Source organism: Engystomops pustulosus, chromosome 6 (assembly GCF_040894005.1).
Source record: "Engystomops pustulosus chromosome 6, aEngPut4.maternal, whole genome shotgun sequence".
In the NCBI taxonomy this organism is placed as follows: domain Eukaryota; kingdom Metazoa; phylum Chordata; class Amphibia; order Anura; family Leptodactylidae; genus Engystomops; species Engystomops pustulosus.
This window is the reverse complement of record NC_092416.1, coordinates 149,740,671-149,766,799: the sequence shown is the minus strand read 5'-3', so window position 1 is coordinate 149,766,799 and position 26,129 is coordinate 149,740,671. Positions and strand designations below refer to the sequence as shown.

At 45.5% G+C, this 26,129-nt stretch overlaps 1 protein-coding gene across 4 annotated transcripts; it reads right to left on the bottom strand.

The window, feature by feature from the left end:
• Window positions 1–590: 590 nt before the first annotated feature.
• On the bottom strand, window positions 591–23,630 carry TRMT1L (tRNA methyltransferase 1L). 4 transcript variants are annotated; one of them, XM_072111778.1, is made up of 22 exons: window positions 23,529–23,630; window positions 14,723–14,839; window positions 14,115–14,177; window positions 13,169–13,231; window positions 12,713–12,799; window positions 11,435–11,491; window positions 7,987–8,109; window positions 7,425–7,487; window positions 6,668–6,781; window positions 6,526–6,587; window positions 5,829–5,961; window positions 5,271–5,382; window positions 4,560–4,639; window positions 4,179–4,425; window positions 3,881–4,093; window positions 3,617–3,807; window positions 3,318–3,396; window positions 3,064–3,233; window positions 2,784–2,837; window positions 2,531–2,575; window positions 1,987–2,113; window positions 591–929 (listed from the first exon to the last, which is right to left on the bottom strand). In XM_072111778.1, the coding sequence occupies exons 2-22, from the start codon at window positions 14,781–14,783 to the stop codon at window positions 698–700; spliced, it is 2,376 nt and encodes a 791-aa protein (XP_071967879.1). In that variant the 5' UTR covers window positions 14,784–14,839; window positions 23,529–23,630; the 3' UTR covers window positions 591–697. The 4 variants fall into 4 exon arrangements, with proteins under 4 accessions (XP_071967879.1, XP_071967878.1, XP_071967882.1 ...); XM_072111777.1 differs by lacking the exon at window positions 23,529–23,630 and adding an exon at window positions 16,218–16,402; XM_072111781.1 differs by lacking the exon at window positions 23,529–23,630 and adding an exon at window positions 16,218–16,402 and having other exon boundaries at window positions 3,073–3,233.
• Window positions 23,631–26,129: the final 2,499 nt, after the last annotated feature.

Sequence of the window (26,129 nt, the reverse complement as noted above, 5' to 3'; positions counted from 1 at the left end):
ATTTGCTTACATAGCGTGTAGATAGTGGATCTACAAAATGAGTAGCCTGACAGCTTTCATTAAATGGAGAAGCACTGAGCATGGAATAAGTAGTAAAAACCAAACGTGAACCAGTTACAAAAAGCGTAGTATGTGCAATGTGAGCCCTAAGGGCTAACAGCTTCCCTGCTGCGTAGATAGTGTCCAGAGAGCAAGGGCTGCAGAGGAGAGAAGAGTATCATAATGCAGATCTGCACAGATGCAAGGCTCTGCTGCTAGCTACACACAGACTATCACATGCACTCCTTCTCCTTCCAGAATGAGCTGCTGCCCATCCAGTCTCCTGCTCATACAATCCAGACTCAAGTCAGCACAGAGGAGATAACAGCATCTGAGGTAAAAAGCAAAGAAACTGCTGGTAATGAAAGTAATCAGCAAAGTTCTCCCACATCACAAGAGCTACTGATTTGTAAAAGAAATAAAAGGTTATCAAAGGGACACCTTAAATCTTGGGTGGGTTAGCAGGAAGAAAAGTTTCCCATCCAACATCCCCCCCCCCCCCCACACCCCCCAGGAATTTTCCTCTAGGATGCACAAAAAAAGAAAATGTATGAAAGTAACAACATGTTTATTACATACAGGACCAGTTTTTTCATTTTCTAGAAGAATAGTGGATCTAGTTCTATAGTACGTTTTTATAATTCAGCCAATACTAATTCTACTTCATATCGGACAAGGAGGCGGCGTCCTGCAGGAACGCGTCTTCGCTCTGGCTGTCCGTGCCCTCCCTGTAGCTGCTGATCTGCGATGTATTCGAGAGGGTGCTCTTGTTTTTTAGGATGGCTATCAGGGTGGCCAGCGACGCATTTGTTCGTATTCCTGTAGGGTCAAAATGGGTCCGACTGACAAGGAATCCGGCCTCCGAGAGGTACTGCAAGATTTTGTTTAATCTGCAACAAGAAGAAAAGATTGAATAGAGGAAGAAACTCTAAAGTCATAGGAAAGACTGCGAACCAGAGGAGGTAGGTAGGTAGGTGGGGTTTCCCACAATGGGGATCTGACGTGACATTGATTATCAATCCTCCGCCTAGATCATTAGCAGATCCATAAGTGATACATAGACCCCTCTACAAGAGGATGAAGCAGAATGGCGCTGTCCACTGTATAGTGGTCATGCAAGGTTACTGCAACTCCGCACCCATATACGTCACCTGAAGCTTATATTGATAACCTAAGTATAAGGACCGCTTATCAGGACCCCAGCATTGTATCTACAAGGAAAATGAAGCATGATAAACTAGGGACACGTACTAATAGACTAATTGTCTAATACATTATATCCATGGCCTCCTTCCTTCTAAAATCAATTTTTTTAAACTATGCTAATGAGCTTGAAGGGTACTTGGGGGCTGTTATCAGAGTCCTTCTGTGCTGTGGCTTCACAGGCTGTTACACTGTTCAGGAGCACGTCTCACCTCCAGAGCCCTTGTGGCTCATTCGCATAATTATAAATGTAGGTCTTAGAAGGTGGGAGGCCTTCCCCTAACCGTACGGGTGGAAAACAAATCACATTGGATTACAGTCCCTCTCGGTTTGGGCCGGGAAGGGTGGTGGGTTTATGTGTTTGTTTGTTAGGTATTGTTAGAATTTTCCTAATGTGTCACTGATGTTTGTGCAATGTAATGTTTGTACTGGATTTATGTAACGCAAATGGAAAATTGGTAAAGTGGTTGATAAAAAAAACTATCAGATTTTAAAAAAAGAAGGTGGGAGGCTAATAAATAATTGGGGCTACGAGTTTGTGCGGCCGGCTCACGACCCAAAAACAAGACTGTGTGCCCAGTGCAAGGCCCAATGCAGATACATTATATTATACATTTTTGAAAAATAATTATGGTGCATTTTCTCCACCAAGTTTGTTCAGCATGTTGTGCAATTTCAGTGTTTCTTCCACTTATATTACATACTAGTGGAGAGGCTATCAGCTTTTCTCCACCAAGAACTTACTTGGGCAAGTTCAGTCCTCCAATAGCATGCCTGTGAATACTGTAATAGAATGGAGGGTGCTCGCTGCGGACTTCACCCTTGAGTCGTTTTGGGGCATTTGCATCTTTCCCTTGATGTTTTCTTTTTCCTGAGGAGAAATAAAAGAAAGTGTAAATAGTTTCAGGTAACTTACTACATGACTTATGTACCCGACATTTATCACAAAGCTTATCCATCTCTAACCTGCAGCCTGTGTGTGCCGGTATCTCCTCATTTATTCCCTCTCTTCTAAACCATCCCCCTCCAGTGTGAAGGAGAGGAGACTGATACACAGGCTGCAGCTGACCCTCCCCGGGGACTCACCACATGCTGCTGGCAGGGAGCAGGTAAATTTCTGTAAACTAATTAAATGATTCAGAATACCGACAAAGGCGTTGTTTTTAAACCAGCATACCATAGGCTATAAGAACCTGTTACCAGCTAAAAACGACATTCCCGGTGACAGGTTCCCTTTACGCAGCAGTACAGTGGACACTATACAGCAGTACCGAGCAGTAACACGTACCAGCAGCAGAGGCTCCAGCTCCACAGGCTTCTATGTAACCGGATCCTGCAAAGTGAAAAGGTTGTTGGAGGAGGAGTTGTTTAATGAGCAGAGAGAAAAAAAAATAATGATAATGTTTTTGCCTTCCGAATTACAGTTTCTAATATTTATAGGTATACTGGACAGGATTTCATGTGATAATACTTGATGTCCTATCCAGAAAAAAATCCCTTACATATAGGGAACAAACATGAATCTTGTGCACTTCATATACCTGGAACTGCGGAAACGTCTCCTTCTGGTATTCTGATGAAAACGCCGTCTTCAGCTAAAGAGATAAAACATACGTCTGTAGAATAGAACACAGATCTATAGGAGCCTATGGGGGCCGTGATCTGCTCCCGAATCTTTGGCCGTCTGAATCCCAAATCATGCGACCAGATCACGGCCCCCATAATGGCCGTCTGAATGAGGCCCTGATCTATACATATATAAACCCAAGGCAATGATGGGATATATGTCCGTCACCCGTTCCATTGTTGGGTGCATCTCACCTTGAATGCCTTGAATGCCTTGACTTGTATGCCCAGAGAACTGTTTGGTAGTCGTGGATTCAGATTCGCACAGCAGGGTCTTCAGTATGGGCTGCACCTCCGAAATGCCTTGTGAAAAGGCTTCAAACAACATTCTCCTCAAGAACCCCGTGTTGAACAAGGAACTGGACCTGACAACCAAACAGAACATGCAAAATAAGTTTCTCCTAAATGTTCCCAGTTTCAGAAGAACAGATGAGCCTGAGTGTACTAACCACACTGGGCCGAGCAGGACGGCAGACCTCCCGGGCATGCTCTTGTGGCAGTCACATGGTAGTAGCTTGTATGGGCTTTCTGGAAAGCAGACAAAAATATTAGAAGTAAAATAGAAATAGAAATGTTGTCCAATGACTCTCTAATCCACCAAATACAGTAGGATAATAGTGTTGAATTGCACCAAGTCATCCATATGTAGATCTAGATGAACAATCATCTCTGCCCGGTAAAAAAAGAAGCGCTTTAGTAACCCCACCTAAGGGTTACCAGCTGACCCCCAGTCCGGTTTGAACGTTACCTTCTATCATGTTCCCCTCCTTCTGGAAGATCCTTTCCTCGCACCAATGGCAGTGAATGAGATTATTGATCATCTTCGAAGTCTCGTCAGCTAGAGACGGTCCTCTCAGAACGCGGACTATAACCAGCACAAAGTGTTCGAGAGCCACCGAGAGCAGAACCTCTATACCTTTATTACACCGAGCCGCTGCCCTAATAGGAAGACCATGTATTAGACCGCTGACAGTCCCCTGCAAACCACAACCGTAAATCCCTTAGCGCTCACCTGGCTACGGCCGACAGGACGACGCGAGCCGCCAACTCTCTGTAATACTCCGTCCTGATGATGTTGCAGCCGTAATGGCGCTTTGCCACGTGCACCGTCTTGGCATATAGAGAACTGGTGTCTGTAGATGTCACAGAAACGATGCCCAAGTTCCTAATGTTCCGAAAAGCTGCATCCAAATAATTCACAGACGTTCCAAATGGATCCAAGTGTCTGGTGAGAGGCAGAAAGACCAAATTTAATTACAGTATCAACAACACCGTCAATAGGCAAAACTGCATGAGAAGCCGTCACTTACATGAAATCAAAGGAGCGCAAATGCATCAAGACATTGGCGTCCATCTGGGTAACTTCAATGGTGCCCACAAAGTTTTGATTCGTTACATCAGACTCTTCTTCAGGAATCCCGTCGCTCTCGGTTACCACTCTTATCTTATTAAGATGACAGTTTTCTCGGATCATGGATATCGAGGTCTCGCTGATGTCATTGAGGGTGACTTTCACAGCGTCCCCAAGATGCTTTGCCCACTGCAATCCCATGATGCCTACACATACAAACAATATGGAATAATATTAGAACATAAAACAATTGGCACATTGTACTGTCACTGTCAGCAGGTATCACAGCACATCTCCATTGAAAACTTATCAGGTTCTGTAACCAGTCTCTGGATCATACCTGTGGAGCTGAAAGCATCCAGACACTCCAGCGGTTGCCTCTCTTTAGCGAGTACTGCAAGAGCACAAAATATCAGCTGCCTGGAAGAGATCAGCGAGAAGGTTATACCTGGAGGAGAACAACAGCATTCCATTCCTTCAATACAAACACATGCTAACAAATCATTTATTAACATCCACTAATAATATAGCATACTAAAAACGTATTCCATCCTGGCCATGTCTGAAGGGAGGGGTCTATGTGCCCTCGTTATACTTCTTGTTTTAAGTTTTTCCATATTTTTAATACTAAATAGACAAATCAAAATTTTATTTAAAAAAAATATATGCCATCTCACAACGATCTATAGGGGTCCAACATCCGGAACTACTGACAAGTACAAAGAGGCAGAGGTCTCTGGCTTTTTTCCTGTACAGTGATGCACCTGCCCTTTTATTTTGGGGGTCCCAGCTGTTGGATCCCCAACAATCAGTAAGTGATCTGCAGTTCACATGCCTTTCACTGTCTGCATCTCTAGTTCTATAGACAAAGAACCACAATCCTGGATCTCAAAGATGAGATTCTTAGGTTTCTGATGACAAGAAAATAACTTTTTCTAGGCGCTATTCAGCTGAACTGACACTTTTTCTCCAGCCTCTAAAAGTGACTCATCTCAGGCAGCAAGGGAGTCTCCTCAGTGGTGACAGCAGCTATCACTAGTGTCACACTCACCTGTTTGTTTTCATTACAGGATTAAAGAAAGTACCAGATTTCTGTGGTGTATTAGAATTGGGAAGAACCTGAACCTCAGTGTTGGACTCCTGTAAAATCTCTTGTGGTTTGCCTATGAAGGGGAAATAAAGTTACATGAATGCAAAAAAATATATAAAGTCATTGAACTACATTTTACATCTGAATTTCAGCATTTTGTTCACAAGGGTTAAAAACAACAAATAAATATACACCCTCAGTCAGTCATATCACTAAAAATGTAACCCAATAGACGCCACTAACTAAAATGGTGTCGAAAAAGTGCAGAGGAGTCATTTTTTTTCTACCCTGGGAGTGTCACTAGTGGTACTCCCAAGATTCGAGACATGGAACCCGTCCCGTGTACATGATCGATTCTTCATTCACTGTCGGCCTCCACAGAGGGGAATGGAAGAGATCAGACCCCCAACCCCCCTCCACATGAAGGAATAAAAAGTGGGAAACCCTCTTTCAGAAATACATAATAAATCATCTGAAAAAAACACTGATCCCTCTAGATCTACAGCCTCTGTTACTTACTGTATGATGCCGTTACTTCCGTCTCTCCTTTCTCCACATGTCTCTTTATGTGTCGCACCATGTCTGTTCTTCTTCGGTTCACGACGGCAGAGCAGATAATACAATGGTAATGTGAGCTCATCTTACCAGGTATCTGAAAGAACATATATATATAGCGCCATCATATACAGCAGCGCTGTACACATCATAAGGTACATGTACACATAATATAAGACATCAGAGAGCAGTAACATTTTTAGAATAAACCATAGTAGTGATGGTTAGAGTACCTGAAACACAATAATAACCAACTCATTTATTGGAAAGCGCCAACATGACAGCGTAAGCAGGAACTTACTTACAACTGCCCTGCCTCAGCTTTAAAGAGGACCCGTCACCCTAAAATACGCTATAGGAGCGGTTTACTAAAGCAGGAAGCTCCTGCTACACTGGGTCCACGCTACACTCTCCCGCACGCGATCCCAGCACCATCTGTCCACATTCTTCCCGATACAGGACCGTTGCTGTGATCGCGTGCACGAGAGTGTAGCGTGGTCTCCCACAGGATCCAGTATAGAGAAGTGAACATCGTGACAGGAGGAATTACTGAGGAAATTTCTTCAATCTTCGATCTATAAGGAACTGTGTGAGACTGTTCTGTGGAATTCTCAATCTTAACATTGTTTTTTTATGTGTGTTTTTCTAGTATATACGGTACCTCATTTTCATTCTGGGCCATATTCTGCACACAGGGGAGAAAGCAGATACACATTCGGTAGCCTGAAAGGAATAAAAAAAAATGAATTATTCTTTTCAAGAGCAAAATGTAGAAAATATATAGAAACTGAATCCATCCCGACCTTCAAACTCCACAGAGACTTTCCAGTGGAGGTTCTGCAGGTGTCTGTGGAGCTTACTGATGTGACAGGACCGGAATTTGCTTTCAGGACACAATGGACAAGGTTTCTTATCATCTGTGTCAAAAGACAAGGGGAAAGGGAAAAATAAAAAAACTGAATTTAATAATTATAAAGCTATGAGGTCCAGCCGCATTGCAACACTAATGTCATGTACTCAAGTGAAGTTCTGGCGTCCGCAGTATTTAACCTCTTTTTAGGATAAAATGCAAAAAATGTGCCTGCATCTTATAGAAAAAAAAAAGGTCAGGAGGATCCAGCAATGCCAGACCCCTGGATCTCTGTCCTGCGGGGGGGTTTGATTTGGCTGACAAAGCAATTCACTTGATCTCAAAGAGCAAAAGCTCTCCACTGCCATCTCACTCCTCCTGACATGACTATAGGCCTTACAGAGATGCAAGCAGCAAGTAATCGGTCACATAATGGGGAGCAGCCAGGGGAAAAGTTACTCTTTATTGCCATTGGGACAGGGGATGGAACAGAGCCACGTGCGCAAACGCAAGTGTGTATATGTTGCAGAGGTATGCGTTTTTGATTATTAAATCTCAAGCGTGTATTGTAGGCCCAAAAATATTCAACATAATGCTGCAAGTATAAATCAGAGATCCGCCTTCAGTCTGGAAGCTATGGCTGACACACGCACCTTTACATCACAAATGAACGTGGATGTGTGCACATGCACCAAGTACAAAACTCTTACCATGACTTTGCTGCACTAGACCTTCTAGGTCAGAAAGTTCTTTCTGGATGGATATGTGCTTGACTGAAACAGAAAAAGACATACAACGTAGAGGATGGGATCACATTAGAACAACTGCGTTTATACAGACAGGTTCCATAGGTTTGTTCTTAAGTTGAATTTGTATTCAAGTCGAATCTGTATATTTTATAACTGTAGATTCAGACAAAAAAAAATTTTGGCCCCAGTGACAATTGGAGTTTCAATATTTTTTGCTGTAATGGGACCAAGGATTATCAATAAAGCTTCATTACAGACACCTTACAGCTGATCATTGCAGCCTGGGACTATAGTAAAGCTTCCAGAGAGCGTCACCAGAAGACAGAAGGGTCCGTCTGTAACTATGGGTTGTCTAAGTCGGGCGTCCTTAAATAGGGGACCGTCTGTATATATAAATGACTAATCTGTTAAATCTTGATGGGCAGCTCTAGCGATAATATGGCATTACAGTAGCACATCTGACATGTAACCATACCACCATTATGCCAAGATGTTGTACCCTCAGCTGAAGGAATTTACAAACCTGCATTCTCTAGATCCAGGGAAACTTTCTCCCCGTCCAAAGGAACGCTTTCCCCATCCTCTGTACCAGGGTCATCGCTGCAGGGCTCTTCAATGAAAGGTTCTTCACTCTGTACATGTTCTCCTAAAATCCAAAGAACGACTCATTTAGGTCCAGTACAAGCATTTCCCGGAAACGCAGCCCTAGGAAAGTTCTCCTTCCACTAACCACCAGGGCTTGCATTCTCTTAGACCCTAATAAAAACAAAAATAGCTTACTGTTTCATTTCCAAATTGAACAGGAAGCACCACAACCACCAGATTAATGAAGACAAGGAAACAAATTCATGATGGATAATTTAGTATAAATGTGAGGTCTGTTCTGTGATAAAGTTAAATATAAAGGAGAAAAATAAAAGTGGTCCCACCTACACAGTACGCCAATATTCAATAGGGAATGAAGCCCTAAGAAAACCCATTAGTGTCCAAACTTTCCCCCAACCTTTGTATTTACCGTATATTCCGGCGTATAAGACGACTTTTGAAGACAGAAAAATCTTCTGTCTAGTCTGGGGTCGTCTTATACGCCGGTAATCGTGACCGCCCGCCGTGTATTCACGGCGGCGGTCGGGTCGCGCTGCATGGAGAGGGCTCACGGGCATATTGCTAGCACCGATCGCGGGTGTTTTCACAGCATGGGCTGCCGGCAGCCTCAAAAAGATAGCGTCGCATGGGCGCATACTCACCCTCCGGTGGCCCCGATGTCTGCACGGCTCGTCTTCAGTCTTCCGCGCCGTCTTCTTTCTTCTGCTGGGCGCCGCCATGTTTTTCCCCGGGGAAGATCAATGGCGGCCCCCAGCAGAAGAAAGAAGACGGCGCGGAACACCGAAGACGAGCCACGCGGACATCGGGGGAGCAGCGCAGCACATCGGGGCCACCGGAGGGTGAGTATATAAGTTTATTTTTTTTTTTAATGCTGGGCTGTGCTGTATACTACTGGGGGCAGTGCCGTATACTACTGGGGGCAGTGCCGTATACTACTGGGGGCTGTGCCGTATACTACTGGGGGCTGTGTTGTATACTACTGGGGGCAGTGCCGTATACTACTGGGGGCAGTGCCGTATACTACTGGGGGCAGTGCCGTATACTACTGGGGGCAGTGCCGTATACTACTGGGGGCTGTGTTGTATACTACTGGGGGCTGTGTTGTATACTACTGGGGGCTGTGCCGTATACTACTGGGGGCTGTGCCGTATACTACTGGGGGCTGTGCCGTATACTACTGGGGGCAGTGCCGTATACTACTGGGGGCAGTGCCGTATACTACTGGGGGCTGTGTTGTATACTACTGGGGGCAGTGCTGTATACTAGCGGGGGCTGTGCCGTATACTACTGGGGGCTGTGCCGTATACTACTGGGGGCTGTGCCGTATACTACTGGGGGCAGTGCCGTATACTACTGGGGGCTGTGTTGTATACTACTGGGGGCAGTGCTGTATACTAGCGGGGGCAGTGCCGTATACTACTGGGGGCTGTGTTGTATACTACTGGGGGCAGTGCTGTATACTAGCGGGGGCAGTGCTGTATACTACTGGGGGCAGTGTTGTATACTAGCGGGGGCAGTGCTGTATACTAGCGGGGGCAGTGCTGTATACTAGCGGGGGCAGTGCTGTATACTAGCGGGGGCAGTGCTGTATACTAGCGGGGGCAGTGCTGTATACTAGCGGGGGCAGTGCTGTATACTACTGGGGGCAGTGCTGTATACTACTGGGGGCAGTGCTGTATACTACTGGGGGCAGTGCTGTATACTACTGGGGGCAGTGCTGTATACTACTGGGGGCTGTGCTGTATACTACTGGGGGCTGTGCTGTATACTACTGGGGGCTGTGCTGTATACTACTGGGGGCTGTGCTGTATACTACTGGGGGCTGTGCTGTATACTAGCGGGGGCTGTGCTGTATACTAGCGGGGGCAGTGCTGTATACTACTGGGGGCAGTGCTGTATACTACTGGGGGCAGTGCTGTATACTACTGGGGGCAGTGCTGTATACTACTGGGGGCAGTGCTGTATACTAGCGGGGGCAGTGCTGTATACTACTGGGGGCAGTGTTGTAATGGTAATGTTGTTGTTGTTTGCCTTATGTTTATGAGCGACAGTTTTCCTGCTATATACCTGCATGTCATAAGAATTTACATTAAAAAAAGGACCATGTTAAATTCAAATCAGTTTTTTTTTTAATTTTTACCGGTGTTTTGTATGCGTTGGAAAAGGGGTAGTCTTATACGGCGAATATATCTTAAAAACTCTATATTTTAAACAGGAAAGTAGGGGGGTCGTCTTATACACCAGGTTGTCTTATACGCCGGAATATACGGTATATAGCGCTTACAGATTATGCAGCGCTGCACAGAACTTGCCAAATTTAGTCCCTGTCCCCATGGGGCTCACAATCTAAACAACTTAACAGTTTGTTTTGGAGTGTGGGACGAAACCGGTGGACCCGGAAAAATCCCATAAAAACACGGAGAGAACATACAAACTCTTTGCAGATGTTGACCCTGGGACTTGGACCCAGGTCCCCAGTGCTGCAAGGCAGAAGTGCTACCCACTAAGTCACCTCCTGAGAGGCCAGTGCCCCTTGATTTATCTTCCTTTTCCTAAGGGATCCAATATGCATGCTATACCTCAACACACTGCAATACCTGTAATAGATATAGGTCAGGGACTCTTCCTATAGCCACATACCAAAACCCTCTGCCCATAGGCTCCTATACAGTGAGGTTTGTTTCTATAGGATTGTATACCAGCTGATAAAAGACATTAACTTCATCACCAACAAGATACATATCCCATACGAGTCACATAATGGTCCATACAGTGCGAATCCCCCCCCCCAATAACAAAGTGATTGGAGCAGGCATTGTCCTTCATGTCTACGAGCAGCTTACACAATGTCCTCCACCATATACAAACCTCTATTCAGCTCAGGGCACCGCTGCCACATGAAATTAAAGTGATTTGTGTACATAAAGGATTTACAAGACCAACACAGACCCTTGTGTGTCCAACTGAAGGTGAAAAATGTGCACATCAGCAAAAAAAGAAGCGGGGGGATGGCTGATTCCACAAAAACGACTTTGTATCTATGAATAATAAACAAATGATTAGCAATGTATATTCCTAATGATAATAACGTGTTACAGGTGGGGGGTGAGCCCTGTGGATAGGAGAGGGGACCGCCCTACCTTTGTAGCACAGTATTACTTTGGGGAGCACTCCACACACCTTGCTAATGGTCCAATCATCTAGGGGTAGATGGGGACGTTCTCTACTAATGAATACAGCCAGCCTATAACTAGGAGTCCACTATATTCTCTCAGCTCTTTTGGCAAAGCCTCTTGACATTTTCATTCATTTTCTGCAGCGACGCAATATTCAAGTAGTAGCTTCAGCAGCTCCGATGTCCTTACCTTCTGTATTGTCCTCACATTTTATTTCCTTCACTTCTACTCCATTTGATGGGTCAGCTTTAAATAAAAAATAAAGAAATTTAGGAGAATTTCGCTGTGTACCATGCATGCCCGAGACTCCTATGGTGATAGACCTAAGTGGGTCATCCGCAACTTCCATAGATGCCAGCCATATACATCAGAGGACCTGGTAGTGCCCTTTTTCTACCAAGTTCTATCCATTCCGGTCATACACAATTATAAAGGCTTGGACAATACAGCAGCAAATCTACTCGGTGCCTTAGAATTATTTGGTGGATTTGGACAACCCCTTTTTGTCTGTGTAATGAAAAGTTATACAAATTTCCACTACACTTTTGGCATCAATTCCTCATGTTTTATTTTTTTAGATCTCTGCTTGCTGTCATTCTATAGGAAGCGTCATTGTTTACATTCTGTGGACAGAAATCTGAACCTATCATGATATAACACAGGCAGTCCCCGGGTTACGTACAAGATAGGTTCTGTAGGTTTGTTCTTAAGTTGAATTTGTATGTAATTTGGAACTGTATATTTTATAATTGTAACCCCAGAAATTATTTTTGGTCTCTGTGACAATTGGATTTTAAAAATGTTGGATTGTCATAAGAACCAGGATTAATAATAAAGCTTCATTGAAGGCACATTTGATAACTGTTGCAGCTGATTATTGTAGGCTAGGGCTAAAGTACAGTAAATTCCCAAAATCCAGAGGTCCGTTTGTAACTAGGGGTCATCTGCAAGTCGGGTGTCCTTAAGTAGGGGACCGCCTGTAATCAGAGATGTGTGATATAACAAGCCGTGCACCTGTGTGACATCACATGACCAGGGACAGATTTCTACCCACAGGAAGTAAACAATGAAACTTTCTATAGAATGACAGCAAGCAGAGGTCTAGAAACCCAAGCGGCACTGATGCAGAAAGAATATTGGAAAATAGAAAAACTTCATTACAAAAATGATATCAATTATTTGCCAAAAATAGACAAACCCTTTAAGAATATAAATTCTCACCCCCAAAGGGGTTGGCCACTAATAAGCTTTACCATGGCAAGAATAAGACCATTCTAGCTAATATAAAGGCTGTATAATGGGACGGGGGCAGGGTCTGGCTAGTTATATACTGGGGGATATGGGCTGGTCAGCATTATACTCGGTGGAGGCTGTGTCCAATGTATTTCCCACCATAGGCTTATTACTCGAGTCAATAGATTTTTCCTGTTTTTGTGTTAAAATTAGGTTCCTTAGCTTATACGGTACCTTGGTCAAGTTTCACCGCCAGGAGATGTGGGTCATGTGATCCCCAGGCAGCAGGACTCTGGACTTCCTGTAACAATCTGTGCCCTGCTGGCAGATAATGGGGGCCATGCAGTTATTTCATTACAAGATGGAAGGTTTTAAACTTTATTTTCATGCACACAATCGTTTGGCTGCACAAACAGTGGCCATCTCACAGTCCTTATAGACATCTACTGTGCACAGCCACAACAGACGTGACACTGCACCGTGATGGTGTTAAGTGGCTGCTAATTATCAAGGGACATCGGCGGGGGCAACAATGTCCCCCCTCCAATACAGGCAGCAAACTAGGCCTGTCTGCAGCTCATTTTTGCACTAGTTCATGGACATGAGATCTTATCCTGTTTAAGGTCTTCTTAGTGACCACCCCATTAAGTAAATTTTATTTAATTCGATAAATTATATATGTGTTCTTACCTTCCAGACTCTCTTCACATGAAGTCTGGGCATTCTTCACTTCAGCTCCGTTTGATGGATCAGCTTAACAAAAAATAATATAAGAATTAATGAACATAAATCACATTCTAAAAACGCAATTTACATCTGATACTTGCCAATACTAGAATGTCATGTGCTCACTCTTTGTGATTCAGATTTCATCTAAAATTCAGTTCCACCTTGAGTGAACCTGGAGATGCTAAAACCTCATCCACCCTGCTGTGACTGTACCAGGCAGCAGACTGCCAACTGGAACAGCATCGCTTAATACCATGTTCTCACCCGCTATGATCCACTCCTGCTCGTGGCTTTGATAACTGCATGTGAAAAACTGAACGTGTGAACACACCCCAGCCCTAAAATCTACATCACACATAAAACATGAGGACTCGTCACAGATATTGTTATGGAAGACTCCGCTCGGGGCATGAGGTAACTAAGAAACATTTGTAGATCATTGCTCACTTTCTAGATTATAACGGACACTTGTAATAATAATAATAATAATAATAATTCTTTATTTATATAGCGCACACAGATTACGCAGAGCTGCACAAAGCTTGTCAGATAATGTTTTTCGTCCCAGGGGGCGCACTCACATAGTAAATAAGGATCCGGCACATATTACACAGTCACACTGACTACACCACAAATGTAAGGATGTAGATCTCTGGTGTGCGCCACATCCTAGTGGTGGTAACTCATGAGCTACAATGTGACCACATTCAATGTAATCACATGACACGTGTGGCAAACAAAACTGCCCGTGGCTATATGTGATGCAAGGCCACTACAACTAGTCCCAGCCATTACTGCTGCATATATTACATACACTATATATATAACAGATCCATAAAATGACGAGTCCACATCTGTAGCCATCACAGATATGATCCCGTAACAAACCTCAGACTCCTGTTCTTACCTTCCAAACTCTGCTCACATGAAGTCTGGGCATTCTTCAGTACTGCTTCCTTTGATGGATCAGCTTAAAAAAAAAATTATAAGAATTATTAAATATAAATCACATTCTAAAAACACCATTTACAGCCAATACTTTAAATGTTATTTGCTCGCTCTGAGATTCAGATTTCATCTAAAATTCAGTTTCCCCTTAACATTTGCAATGCAAAAAGTGGAAGTTGCAGAGTGAACCTGGAGATGCCTAAACCACATCCACCCTGCTGTGACTGTACCAGGGAGCAGACTGGCAACTGGAGACTCCCCTGGCAGCTGTATGCCCGCTGATAGGCGAGGTAAAGGCCTTACTGCACAACTTACAGGGTCTGCTGCCGGGTGCCCCAAGACTGACATCCTGTGTGATCCATGTCCTGACAGGTCAGAGCTGTATATGAAGGGGTCTGTACAAGTGGTGGTTGTGATGTTATGGTTGATCAGGGCATCACCATAGTCCTGGGATTGTCCTCGTGTCTGCTCACTCCCACCTTTACTATTATACTGGATGCAGCGTAGATTAACTATTCTCAGACAAGATCATCTTGTACTAATAACATATGATTAGACATCACTTACAGTCATTATCCTCCACGATTTCTACAGCCGCCGAGTCTAAAACTTCTGCTTTTTCTTCCATCTTTTCTGCAGAGTCTCTGACCAGGGATCATCGGTGTACAGCGACGTATCCTTACACTGGGGGAAGGGGAAAGAAAGAAGATCTGAACATGGCAGCTAGAATATCCAGCTCCCCTGTCCTTTTCTATATTCAGGGCTATATAACAGAACGATGGGGTGGTTTATATTATTTTTCACCTGCTATGCTGCTCAAAGTTAGAGAAATAGTGAAGGAGACTGAGCACAAGAGGAGAGCGGTTATCTGAAGATCCAAAGAGTTAGTATAGTTTTGTACAAACATAAATCTTTGCTGGCTTGTATCTTATTTTGTGGTTCTTGGATTGCTGGGGATGTAAACTATTTTTAAAGGGGTTGTCCAAGAGGATTGTACTAAACTTGGCCGGCGGTCCCTCAGTGCCGTGCCCCTGGCTGGGAACAACCCGGCCACTGTCCTAGTGCTGTATCAGGCACTGGACATGGTGACAGGTGGGCGTGCCTGGCCCCCCAGAACTTCTCAGAGTGGACCTGGGAGCATAAGAACAAGCCACCTTGCTACTTCATCTTACTTTCAGACAGCCCCTTTAAGATCTGTGCACTGCTTAGTAGATTTTGCACACACCTTCAGAATCTAATAAGCCATGTGGCTACTCCACACATAACGTACCCCACGAAGATACGTGTATACAAACACAGAGCGATACACGGGTTACAGGACCGTTGTCGCATGTACCATAACCTTTCCCTGCACCTCATCTGGATTACATGCAAAAAATACAGAACCAATGAATCAGGGACCTTCTCAAAATCCCCTATAGATAGAATTTGCTGCACATGTCACATTGTAATTCACACAACAAGGATTTAGGGCGACTCTCAGTGTACGTTCACACGTTCAGTTTTTTCACATGAGCATTTCAATGTCCAAACCAGGAGCGGAGTTCAAACCATTGAAGTAGCAGCATCACACAATGCCATGTTCTCACCCGCTATGATCCACTCCTGCTCGTGGCTTTGATAACTGCATCTGAAAAACTGATGTGTGAACACACCCCAGCCCTAAAATCTACATCACACATAAAACATGAGGACTCGTCACAGATATTGTTATGGAAGACTCCGCTCGGAGCACAAGGAAACTAAGAAACATTTGCAGATCATTTGTCACTTTCTAGATAATAACGGACACTTGTAATACATCATTTTTTTCTTCCCAGGGGGCGCACTCACACAGTAAATAAGGATCCGGCACATATAACACATAGTCACACTGACTACACCACAAATGTAAGGATGCAGATTCTTGTGTGCACCACGTCCTAGTGGTCCTAGGCCACTACAACTAGTCCCAGCCATTACTGCCACATATATATTACATACATACACTGTGTATATATATGTATGACACAAATCCATACAATATAGCTGTAACCATCACAGATATGAAGCCATAACAAACCTCAGACAGCGCCCCCGCTCCGCTCCGGTCGCTGTGTGACAGTGGAGCCTCCTCTGTGTCACCCGCTTTTGCAGCTTTAGGCCGACCCACTGTCAAAGACACGCTGCTCCGCTCCTTATGCACTTCTGCTACAGAACACTCTACTTGGCCACTGTACACGTCAATCAAATGCTTAGAAGAGAACGAGTGGTCAGAGCGAGGGGGCGGGGACTCTAGGTGTAATAGATCAACTTCTAATTGGCTGATAGTGTAGAGCGGAAGCAGAGCAGAAAGCCATGCGCCAGTGTTATGCCAGGGAATTGTGGGAGTTGTAGTTTTTAGAGCGACCAGCAGAAGCCGTGTGTGTGACTTGCGTTCTAGCAGTGCTCCTGCATAGCGACCTGCGCTTAGCTTCACATTATAATTTATTCATTTTATATTATGCAAAAAAAAAAATTAACCGAGTTGTGAATTAAAGTTGTTCAGTTGGGATCTATAAAAAAAAAATGTAAAAATTCATATGCAACATAGGGTGTTCACACATGGCTAGAGATGAGCGAGCACTGCTCGGGTGCTCGTTATTCTAGACGAACTTTTCCCGATGCTCGAGTGCTCGTCTCGAATAACGAGCCCCATTGAAATCAATGGGAGACTCGAGTATTTTTCAAGGGGCCAAAGGCTGCACAGGGAAGCTTGGCCAAACACCTGGGAACCTCAGAAAAGGATGGAAACACCACGGAAATGGACAGGAAACAGCAGGGGCAGCATGCATGGATGCCTCTGAGGCTGCATAATCGCACCATTATGCCAAAATTATGGGCAACAGCATGGCCATGACAGAGTGACAGAATGAAGCTAGATAGCATCTAAAACATGCAATAATTGACCCTGACACTATAGGGGACGGCATGCAGAGGCAGCGGCAGCAGCGGCAGGCTAGAGAGTGTCATGGCGACATACCCTAAATGGACTCAGGCTTCAAACCAATGGGTGGCAGAGAGGAACCAAAGGAGGTGAGCAAGAAGCGCTGAAATGAAACAGCAGGGGCAGCATGCATGGATGCCTCTGAGGCTGCCTAATCTTGGGATGGAGCTGGCGGTCCGCTGTCCAAGCCCCTGTCTCTCGGCTCCTCCCCACCCAAAATGGGCCTGGGGGCCAGAAGCGTTTACTTTGAAAAAATTATAATTTTCAAAGCTGGCGGGGGCTACAAACAGCACTTCTAAGAACCTTTTGGATAAGATCAAGTGTAGTACTGTTCTTATAATTTTTGGTTATGGCGGGTAAGGGGAATGTAAACAGATGCCCAAGAAGCGCTGAAATATCTGTAAATGATAAAAGTTTTCCAGTATATTTTGTGGATAACACAGCAGGGTGGCGACAAAGTTAACAAGTTTGATGTGGAAGCCATGAAAACAACCCAAAATTCTGCCTGACACAGCTCGTTTGATAAGGGGACCGTGTATGGAAGCAGCTATATGGACGACTTTTGGAGGCAGCTATGGAGATGATGTGTGGAGGTAGCAATGGAGACAACATGTGGAGGCAGCTATAAAGACAACGTGTGGAGGCTGCTATGGAGACAATTAAAGTTGGATAGTGCCTGTATGTGGCAGTCCAAAAAAGTTTTCAAACCAGAGGAGCAGGTAGGTGGTCCTCCAGAAAAATTAAATAGATTGAGTGCCTATATGTGGCAGTCCAAAAAAGTTTTCAAACCAGAGGAGCAGGTAGGTGGTCCTCCAGAAAAATTAAATACATAGAGTACCTGTATGTGGCACTCCCAAAAATTGTTTAAAACAGAGGACCAGGTAGGTGGCCCTCCAGAAAAATTAAATACATAGAGTACTATAGCTAGAGCCAGTTGGCCCTGGCAAAAAATAGCCAGTTTCCTCTGCTTTAGTGTACAAAGAGGAGGAGAAGGAGGAAAATGAGGAGGAGGAGTGCATACATTATTCAGATTGAGCTTCTTTCACCTGGTGGAGAATGGAAATCCAGAAAAATCCAGGCTTTATTCATCTTGATAAGTGTCAGCCTGTCAGTCGTGTATGCTTTTCGGAGATGATGCCACCAGCTGCACTGAAAACCCGCTCGGACAACACGCTAGCGGCAGGGCAGGCAAGAACCTCCAAGGCGTACAGCGCCAGTTCGTGCCACATGTCCAGCTTTGAAACCCAGTAGTTGTAGGGAGCTGTGTGATCATTTAGGACGATGGTATGGTCAGCTACGTACTCCCTCACCATCTTTCTGTAAAGATCAGCCCTACTCTGCCGAGACTGGGGACAGGTGACAATGTCTTGCTGGGGTGACATAAAACTGGCAAAGGCCTTGTAAAGCGTACCCTTGCCAGTGCTGGACAAGCTGCCTGCTCGCCTACTCTCCCTTGCTACTTGTCCCGCAGAAGTACGCCCTCTGCCGCTAGCGCTGTCAGAAGGGAAATACTGTTTCAGCTTGTGCACCAGGGCCTGCTGGTATTCATGCATTCTCACACCCCTTTCCTCTCCAGGGATGAGAGTGTGAAGATTTTGCTTGTACCGTGGGTCCAGGAGAGTGAATACCCAGTAATCGGTGCCGGAATAAATTCTTTGAATGCAAGGGTCACAAGATAGGCAGCCTAGCATGAAATCTGCCATATGCGCAAGAATTCACTCTCCTCACTGGCCTGACTCCTCATCCAACTCCTCCAACTCCTCTTCTTCTGCCCATACACGCTGAACAGTGAAGGTCTGAGCAATGCTCCCCTCTTCTGTCTCGCCAACATTCTCCTCCTCTTCCTCCACCACCTCCTCCGATATGCGCTGAGAAACAGACCTAAGGGTGCTTTGGCTATCAACAAGGGAATCTTCTTCCCCCGTCTCTTGTGACGAGCACAAAGCTTCCGACTTCATGCTGACCAGAGAGTTTTTCAACAGGCCAAGCAGCGGGATGGTGAGGCTGATGATAGCGGCATCGCCACTGACCATAAGTGTTGACTCCTCAAAGTTACTCAGCACCTGACAGATATCAGACATCCACATCCACTCCTCATTGTAGACTTGAGGAAGCTGACTGACCTGACTACCAGTTCTGGTGGAAGTTGACATCTGGCAGTCTACAATCGCTCTGCGCGGCTGGTAAACTCTGGATAACATGGTTAATGTTGAATTCCACATTGTGGGCACGTCGCACAACAGTCGGTGAGCGGGCAGTTGGAGGCGGCGCTGCGCTGCCCTGAGAGTGGCAGCATCTGTGCTGGATTTCCTGAAATGCGCACAGATGCGGCGCACCTTCGTGAGCAAATCAGACAGATTGGGGTATGTCTTGAGGAACCGCTGAACTATGAGATTTAACACATGGGCCAGGCATGGCACATGTGTCAGTCTGCCGAGTTGCAGAGCCGCCATCAGGTTACGGCCGTTGTCACACACAACCATGCCTGGCTTCAGGTTCAGCGGTGCCAGCCACAGATCAGTCTGCGCCGTGATGCCCTGTAATAGCTCTTGGGTGGTGTGCCTTTATTGCCTAGGCTCAGCAGTTTGAGCACCGCCTGCTGTCGCTTAGCGATGGCACTGCTGCTGTGCCTAGAGCTACCGACTGATGGCGCCATGCCCACGGATGGTAATTCGGAGGAGGTGGTGGAGGAGGGGTGGGAGGAGGAGGAGGCATAGTAGGCCGGAGGGAACTGGACCGAGGTAGGCCCCGCAATCCTCGGCGTCGGCAGTATATGACCAGCCCCAGGGTCAGACTCGGTCCCAGCCTCCACCAAGTTAACCCAATGTGCCGTCAGCGATATATAGTGGCCCTGCCCGGCAGCACTCGTCCACGTGTCCATGGTCAGGTGGACCTTGTCAGAAACGGCGTTGGTCAGGGCACGGATGATGTTGTCTGACACGTGCTGGTGCAGGGCTGGGACGGCACATCGGGAAAAGTAGTGGTGGCTGGAGACCGAATACCGAGGGGCGGCCGCCACAATGAGGTTGCGAAAGGCCTCGGTCTCTACCAACCTATAGGGCAGCATCTCCAGGCTAAGCAGTTTGGAGATGTGGATGTTGAGGGCTTGGGCGTGTGGGTGGGTTGCACTGTACTTCCTCTTGCGCTCCAGCGTCTGGGGTATGGAGAGCTGAACGCTGTGCATGGAGACATTGGTGGATGCTGTGGAGGATCGTGGAGGCGAAGATGGGGTTTTCGCACCTGGTGTTTGGGCCGGGGTCCTGGGCAGGGGGCTGACTAGCAGAGGCAGCAGGTGACACAGGGGAAGGAGCAGTGGTGTGCCCGGCCGGAGGTGAACGGCCTTGGTTCCATTGAGTGGGGTGTTTAGCATTCATATGCCTGCGCATACTGGTGGTGGTTAAGCTGGTAGTGGTGGAACCCCTGCTGATCCTGGTGTGGCACAGGTTGCACACCACAGTCCGTCGGTCATCCGGTGTTTCTTTAAAGAACCTCCAGACTTCCGAAAATCTAGCCCTCGCCACGGGAGCTTCACTACGTGAAACATTTGGCGCTGATGCACCAGCTCTGGCGCTGCCTCTCCATCTGGCACCACCACTGCCTCTTCCAACCTGTTCTCGTCGAGGACTTGCCTCCGTCTCAGAAGCACTGTGTTCACCCGGCCTAACAACCCAGCTTGGGTCTGTCACCTCGTCATTCTCCGATCCCTCAGTCTGCTCCCCCCTCAGACTTCCTGCCCTGACAACAACTTCACCACTGTCTGACAACCGTGTCTCCTCATCGTTCGACACCTCTTTACACACTTCTTCCACTACGTCAACAATGTCATCATCACCCAGACTGCGACCGGTTGAAAACCTGGGCATCGGAAAAGAGCTCAGCAGCAACTGGACAAGTGGTTTGTGACTCTGGGAAGGGTCCAGAAAACAGTTCCTCAGAGTATGCCAGTTCAAATGCCAAATTTTCCTGGGAGGAGGCAGACTGGGGGGAAGGAGGCTGAGGTGGAGGAGTGCTGATTTCGGTGACATGGGTGGACTGCGTGGAAGACTGACCGGTGGACAAATGGCTAGAAGCATTGTCCGCAATCCACGACATCACCTGTTCGCACTGTTCTGGCCTCAACAGTGCTCTACCACGAGTCCTAGTAACTTGAGACATGAACCTAGGGAGTGTAGCTCTGCGGCGTCCCCCTGCTCCCTCATTAGCAGGTGGTATCTCACCCCGCCCAGGACCACGGCTTCTGACCCCTGCAGTAGTTGGACGCCCACGCCCTCGTCCTCTACCCCTAGCCCTCGGGTACAACATTTTCAAAATTAAAGTGTGAACTGTAAATTTTTTTTGTGTTTTTTTTTGTGTGTTTTTTTGGTGTTTTTTGTACAAAACGATGCTATCCTATTGCTATGGCTAGTTTCTAGCCTACACTGACAGCACACAACTGGATTTTGTGCTGTGCCTGATGACTGAGTTATAAAAAAAAAAGAAAAGTAAAAAGAAAAAGCAGACTGTGCCTAATTCAATCAAACCCCTAATAAATTCTCCCACTTAGGTGTTTGAGATATATATGTGTGTCATCAAGAGCTGAATATAACGTTCGCAAGTCTCCCTGCAAATTCCTCACAATATGGTACTAGCTGCACTACTAGTGCCAGCAAGGCCAGCCACAAGCAAATCAACAAAATATATATATATAACGCTATTGTAGCCCTAAGAAAGCCAGTTGGGTTCTTGTATGCCTAGTTTCTAACCTACACTGACAGCACACAACTGGTTTTTAAGTCACTTTAAGTTTTGAAAAAAAAAATAAAATCAGCAGACTCTGCCTAATTCAATCAAACCCCTAATAAATTGTCCCACTGCGGTGTTTGAGGTGGATATGTGTGTCACTAAGAGCTAAATATAATGTTCGCAAGTCTCCCTGCAAATTCGTCACAATATGGTACTAGCTGTACTACTAGTGCCAGCAAGGCCTGCCACAAGCAAATCAACAAAATATATATATAACGCTATTGTCACACGTAACGATTGCAAACGCAGACAAAGCCGCGCCCACCGGGGCGGGCCTCGGCCCGATCCCATCAGCGTTTCTATGGAAACGCCTGCGATCGGGAACGAGCCGCCGGTGTTTTGTGTTAAGTTTCCATAGAAACACCAATGTGATCGGGCCGAGGCCCGCCCCGGTGGGCGCGGCTTTGTCTGCGTTTGCAAACGCAGACAAAGCGTTACGTGTGGCACCAGCCTTAGCCCTCAGCTACAGGATTGCGCCCCAAAGGTGGAACATCCTGTAACTTGTACTTTATCTCCTGCCACTTCCCCTAGCGGTGATTGATTATATAGAACTAGTCCCCTGCAGGTGGTTGAGTCTTTGAAGATGGTAAAAGATAAAATGTGACCCCTCTAAGTACAATGGCCTGTCCTGTACCTCCTTCATATAATACCTTCTTTCCATATCATGTCCACATAGTATATAATAATAATAATATTAATAATTCTTTATATAGCGCCTACAGATTACGCAGCGCTGCATAAAGCCAAATTGGGCCCTGTCCCCATGGTGCTCACAATCTAAACAACCTAACAGTATGTTTTTGGAGAGTGGGAGGAAACTGGAGGACCCAGAGGAAACCCAGGACCCCAGCTCTGCAAGGTAGAAGTGCTACTCACTCAGCCGACGTGCTATATTGTCTCGTCCTGTACTTCTACTTTCATATTGCCCCCATATTGTAAAATGTTGTGTGCTGTACCCCATATTTAGATTGCCCCTTTCACTTCACATAAAATGCCCCATTTTATACAGCCATCCATAGTTCCAATAGCCCTTTCATTTTTGCACACTTCTGTGGTCCCCTCCTAATTCCCACATTAAAAAGCTCCTCATTAGAATGCCCCCATTTTGTAGCCTCCTCCCCACCAGCACTTTCAGATTTACAAGTTTATAATGCCCCATTGCTGCAGCCCTCCTCACTTATGCTTCCTTTTTTGCTCCCACACTTCAGATGCGCCTTTCCTTTCACCAGTCCAAAAAAAGAGCTACAAAAAATTTTATATTCTATCAATTCTCCTGATTATAATAAAATAGGTAACGAATCCTGCCCCTGTATCTTTTCATTCCCTGACTAATCCCTCAGCTCCTAAAGGTGCAACATCCTGCCCCTTCTACCCAACCTAATCTCCTGATACTCCCCCCCCTAGCGCTATCCCTATCAGTGATTGATTATATTGGTCTGGTGTACAGTTGATCCGCGCTGGCTGACTCCAAGCAGGGAAAGACTTTAGGGCGGTATTTTCTGGATGTCAAAATTTCTTTTCTCTAACATCTAAGAATTAATCAGATACATAATGACATGCGTACACATAAATATAAATGACCCCCAATGTATGACTGAGGCCTCAGGATAGAGATGAGTTACTTACCTGCACAGATTCCAGTCCGGCTATCAACTGACAAAAGCTGTCTCATGCTGATGATGTCATCATAACTCCCCATTTCTGTATGTTAATGGTCACTCGGTATCTATCATAGTGATGCTTACTCATATACCCAGCATTGATACAACCTTAAAAATAACCTACCAGTGGACATTAGTATCTGTAGATTAAACCTGAATATATTATAGTCTGTAAATCATAACACAGAAGCAACCAGTTACAGCTCAGCTTTTACTTGATATTCTGCAATAGTGAAAGTAAAGCTGAAGTGTGATTGGTTGCCATAGTAGTACACCCAGTCTTCAAGGTGCGTGCCCGGTGGGTAAGGTGCATGCACAATGAAGCCTGGGTGTACTTCTCTGGCTTCACTTGTAGCAAGAGACTCAGCTCATGGAGCTCAGGCTACTAATGTACTAATCTCGAGAAGAGACACACACCAGACCCTGCAGATGTGAGTCCGATTAATTTATTTTTTTACATGGGGCCATGCAGAGACATGATACATGCCGATTTGGTACCCTATACCACCGGTGCTTATGGACCGGTAGTTGGTTTGGGTCCAAAATCGGCCCAACAGGTCCTCTTTAAAGGGAACCTACCACCACGAATCTACCTATACGGGTAGATCGGGTGGTAGGTGGATCAATAGGAAGTGAGGATAGCCCTTTTAAAAGGACTAATCCTCACATCCCCGCACTTTTTGATAACTTATTATCTTTATATGCAAATTTTGTTATGCGGTTACTGCATGGTAGCCGCAGCTGAGGCTACACGGCGCGGCTACTCCACGCCTCCTCCAACCCACAATCTTTTGCGCACAGCTCCTCGTAGCTGCGCGCCCTCTTCCAACGAACCTGCCGTCTGTGCAGAACAGCAGCTACGAGGAGCTGTGCGCCAAAGATTGTGGGTAGGAGTAAAGAGGATACTGGGGCTTGGAGTAGCCACGCCGTGTAAACTCAGCTGCGGCTACTCCACGCCCCAGTAGCCGCATAACAAAATTTCCATATAAAGCTAATAAGTTATCAAAAAGTGCAGGGACGTGAGGATTAGCCCTTAAAAGGGCTATCCTCACGTCCTATTGATCCACCTACCACCCGATCTACCTTTATAGGTAGATAGGTGGTTGTAGGTTCCCTTCAAATGCGTTGCAAACTCCGACTATGGGTTCATTCACACAACCTGCGGCCGCATATACGTCCCTATAGACGGCAATGGGGGCACGGTGGCACCATTCCCCTCCTATGGAGGGAGGAGGGGGCCCCTACACTCTTGCGCACTGCGGGCATACCACGTGAGAATGCACCCTAAGCACCAACTCATTTTTTCTGCCGTGACAGGGAACAATGCAGCCACGACACAAGTGGCGCAGACTATTCATAAAAACATGTGCAATGGATTTTGATGCATTTTTAAACACTCATCTGAACACACGTTTTACATGTTAACATGCATTTGAAATCATTGTTCTTCATTGCTGGAAGTGTAAGACTATATTCACACAAATGTTTGGGGGATGTATATTTTTGTAGTGAGCACATCTAATGTTTGGGTGTAAAACTGCAGTTTATCTTCTGTACAGAAGCTGTTTACTGTAGGTAAGGGGATTTGTATGGCATCACTACTGGTGCCTACAGCGGCCATAATGGTTTATAACAGCACATTCTGGAGACACCAGTTTTGAATTGAGTTTAGGTCACCACATATAACCCCTTAACGACCGGGCCCTTTGGTTTTGAAGGTGGGGAGTAAAATGGAAATGAAACAATGTTTTTTTGATTTTTACACATAAAGAGCTGAGTGATTGCTTGTTTTCCTGTTTAACAAATTGCCCTTCATTGTGATGGTGTTGAATATTCCCTGCCATGTACTGGGAAGAGAAAAAAAAAAAATTCCAAATGCACTGAAATTGGTAAAAAACGCATTTGAGAAGTTTTCTTGTGGGTTTGGGTTTTACGGCTTTCACTGTGCACCCCAAATGACATGTCTACTTTATTATTTGGGTCTGTGCGATCATGGGGATAACAAATTTGTATAGGTTTTATAGTGTTTTCATACATTTAACAAAAATAAAACCTACAGCATTTTTTTGATTACCTTATATACTCGAGTATAAGCCTAGTTTTTCAGCACAAAAAATGTGCTGAAAAACCCAAACTCTGCTTATACTTGAGTCAAAAAAATAAATATATCTAAACTCCCCTTTCCGGCGACCCCTGTATATCTTCTGTGCGATCTGTCCAGCAGCGGCGGCAGGCTACATACACTGGGGCAGGGTCCGGCAGGCTACATACACTGGGGCAGCTGTGACCAATGCATTTCCCACCCTCTGCTTATACACGAGTCAATAGGTTTTCCCAGTATTTTGTGGTAAAATTAGGGGCCTCGGCTTATACTCGAGTATATACGGTATGCCATCTTCTGGCAATAACTTTTTTTTATATTTGTGTGCACGGAGCTGTGGGAGGTATCATTTTGTGCGACTTGCCGTTTTTAATGCTTCTATTTTTAGGACAGTGCTGCCTTTTGATAATTTATATAATTTTTTATATTTTTCAGAATGGCAAAAAAGTGCCATTTGACTTTGGG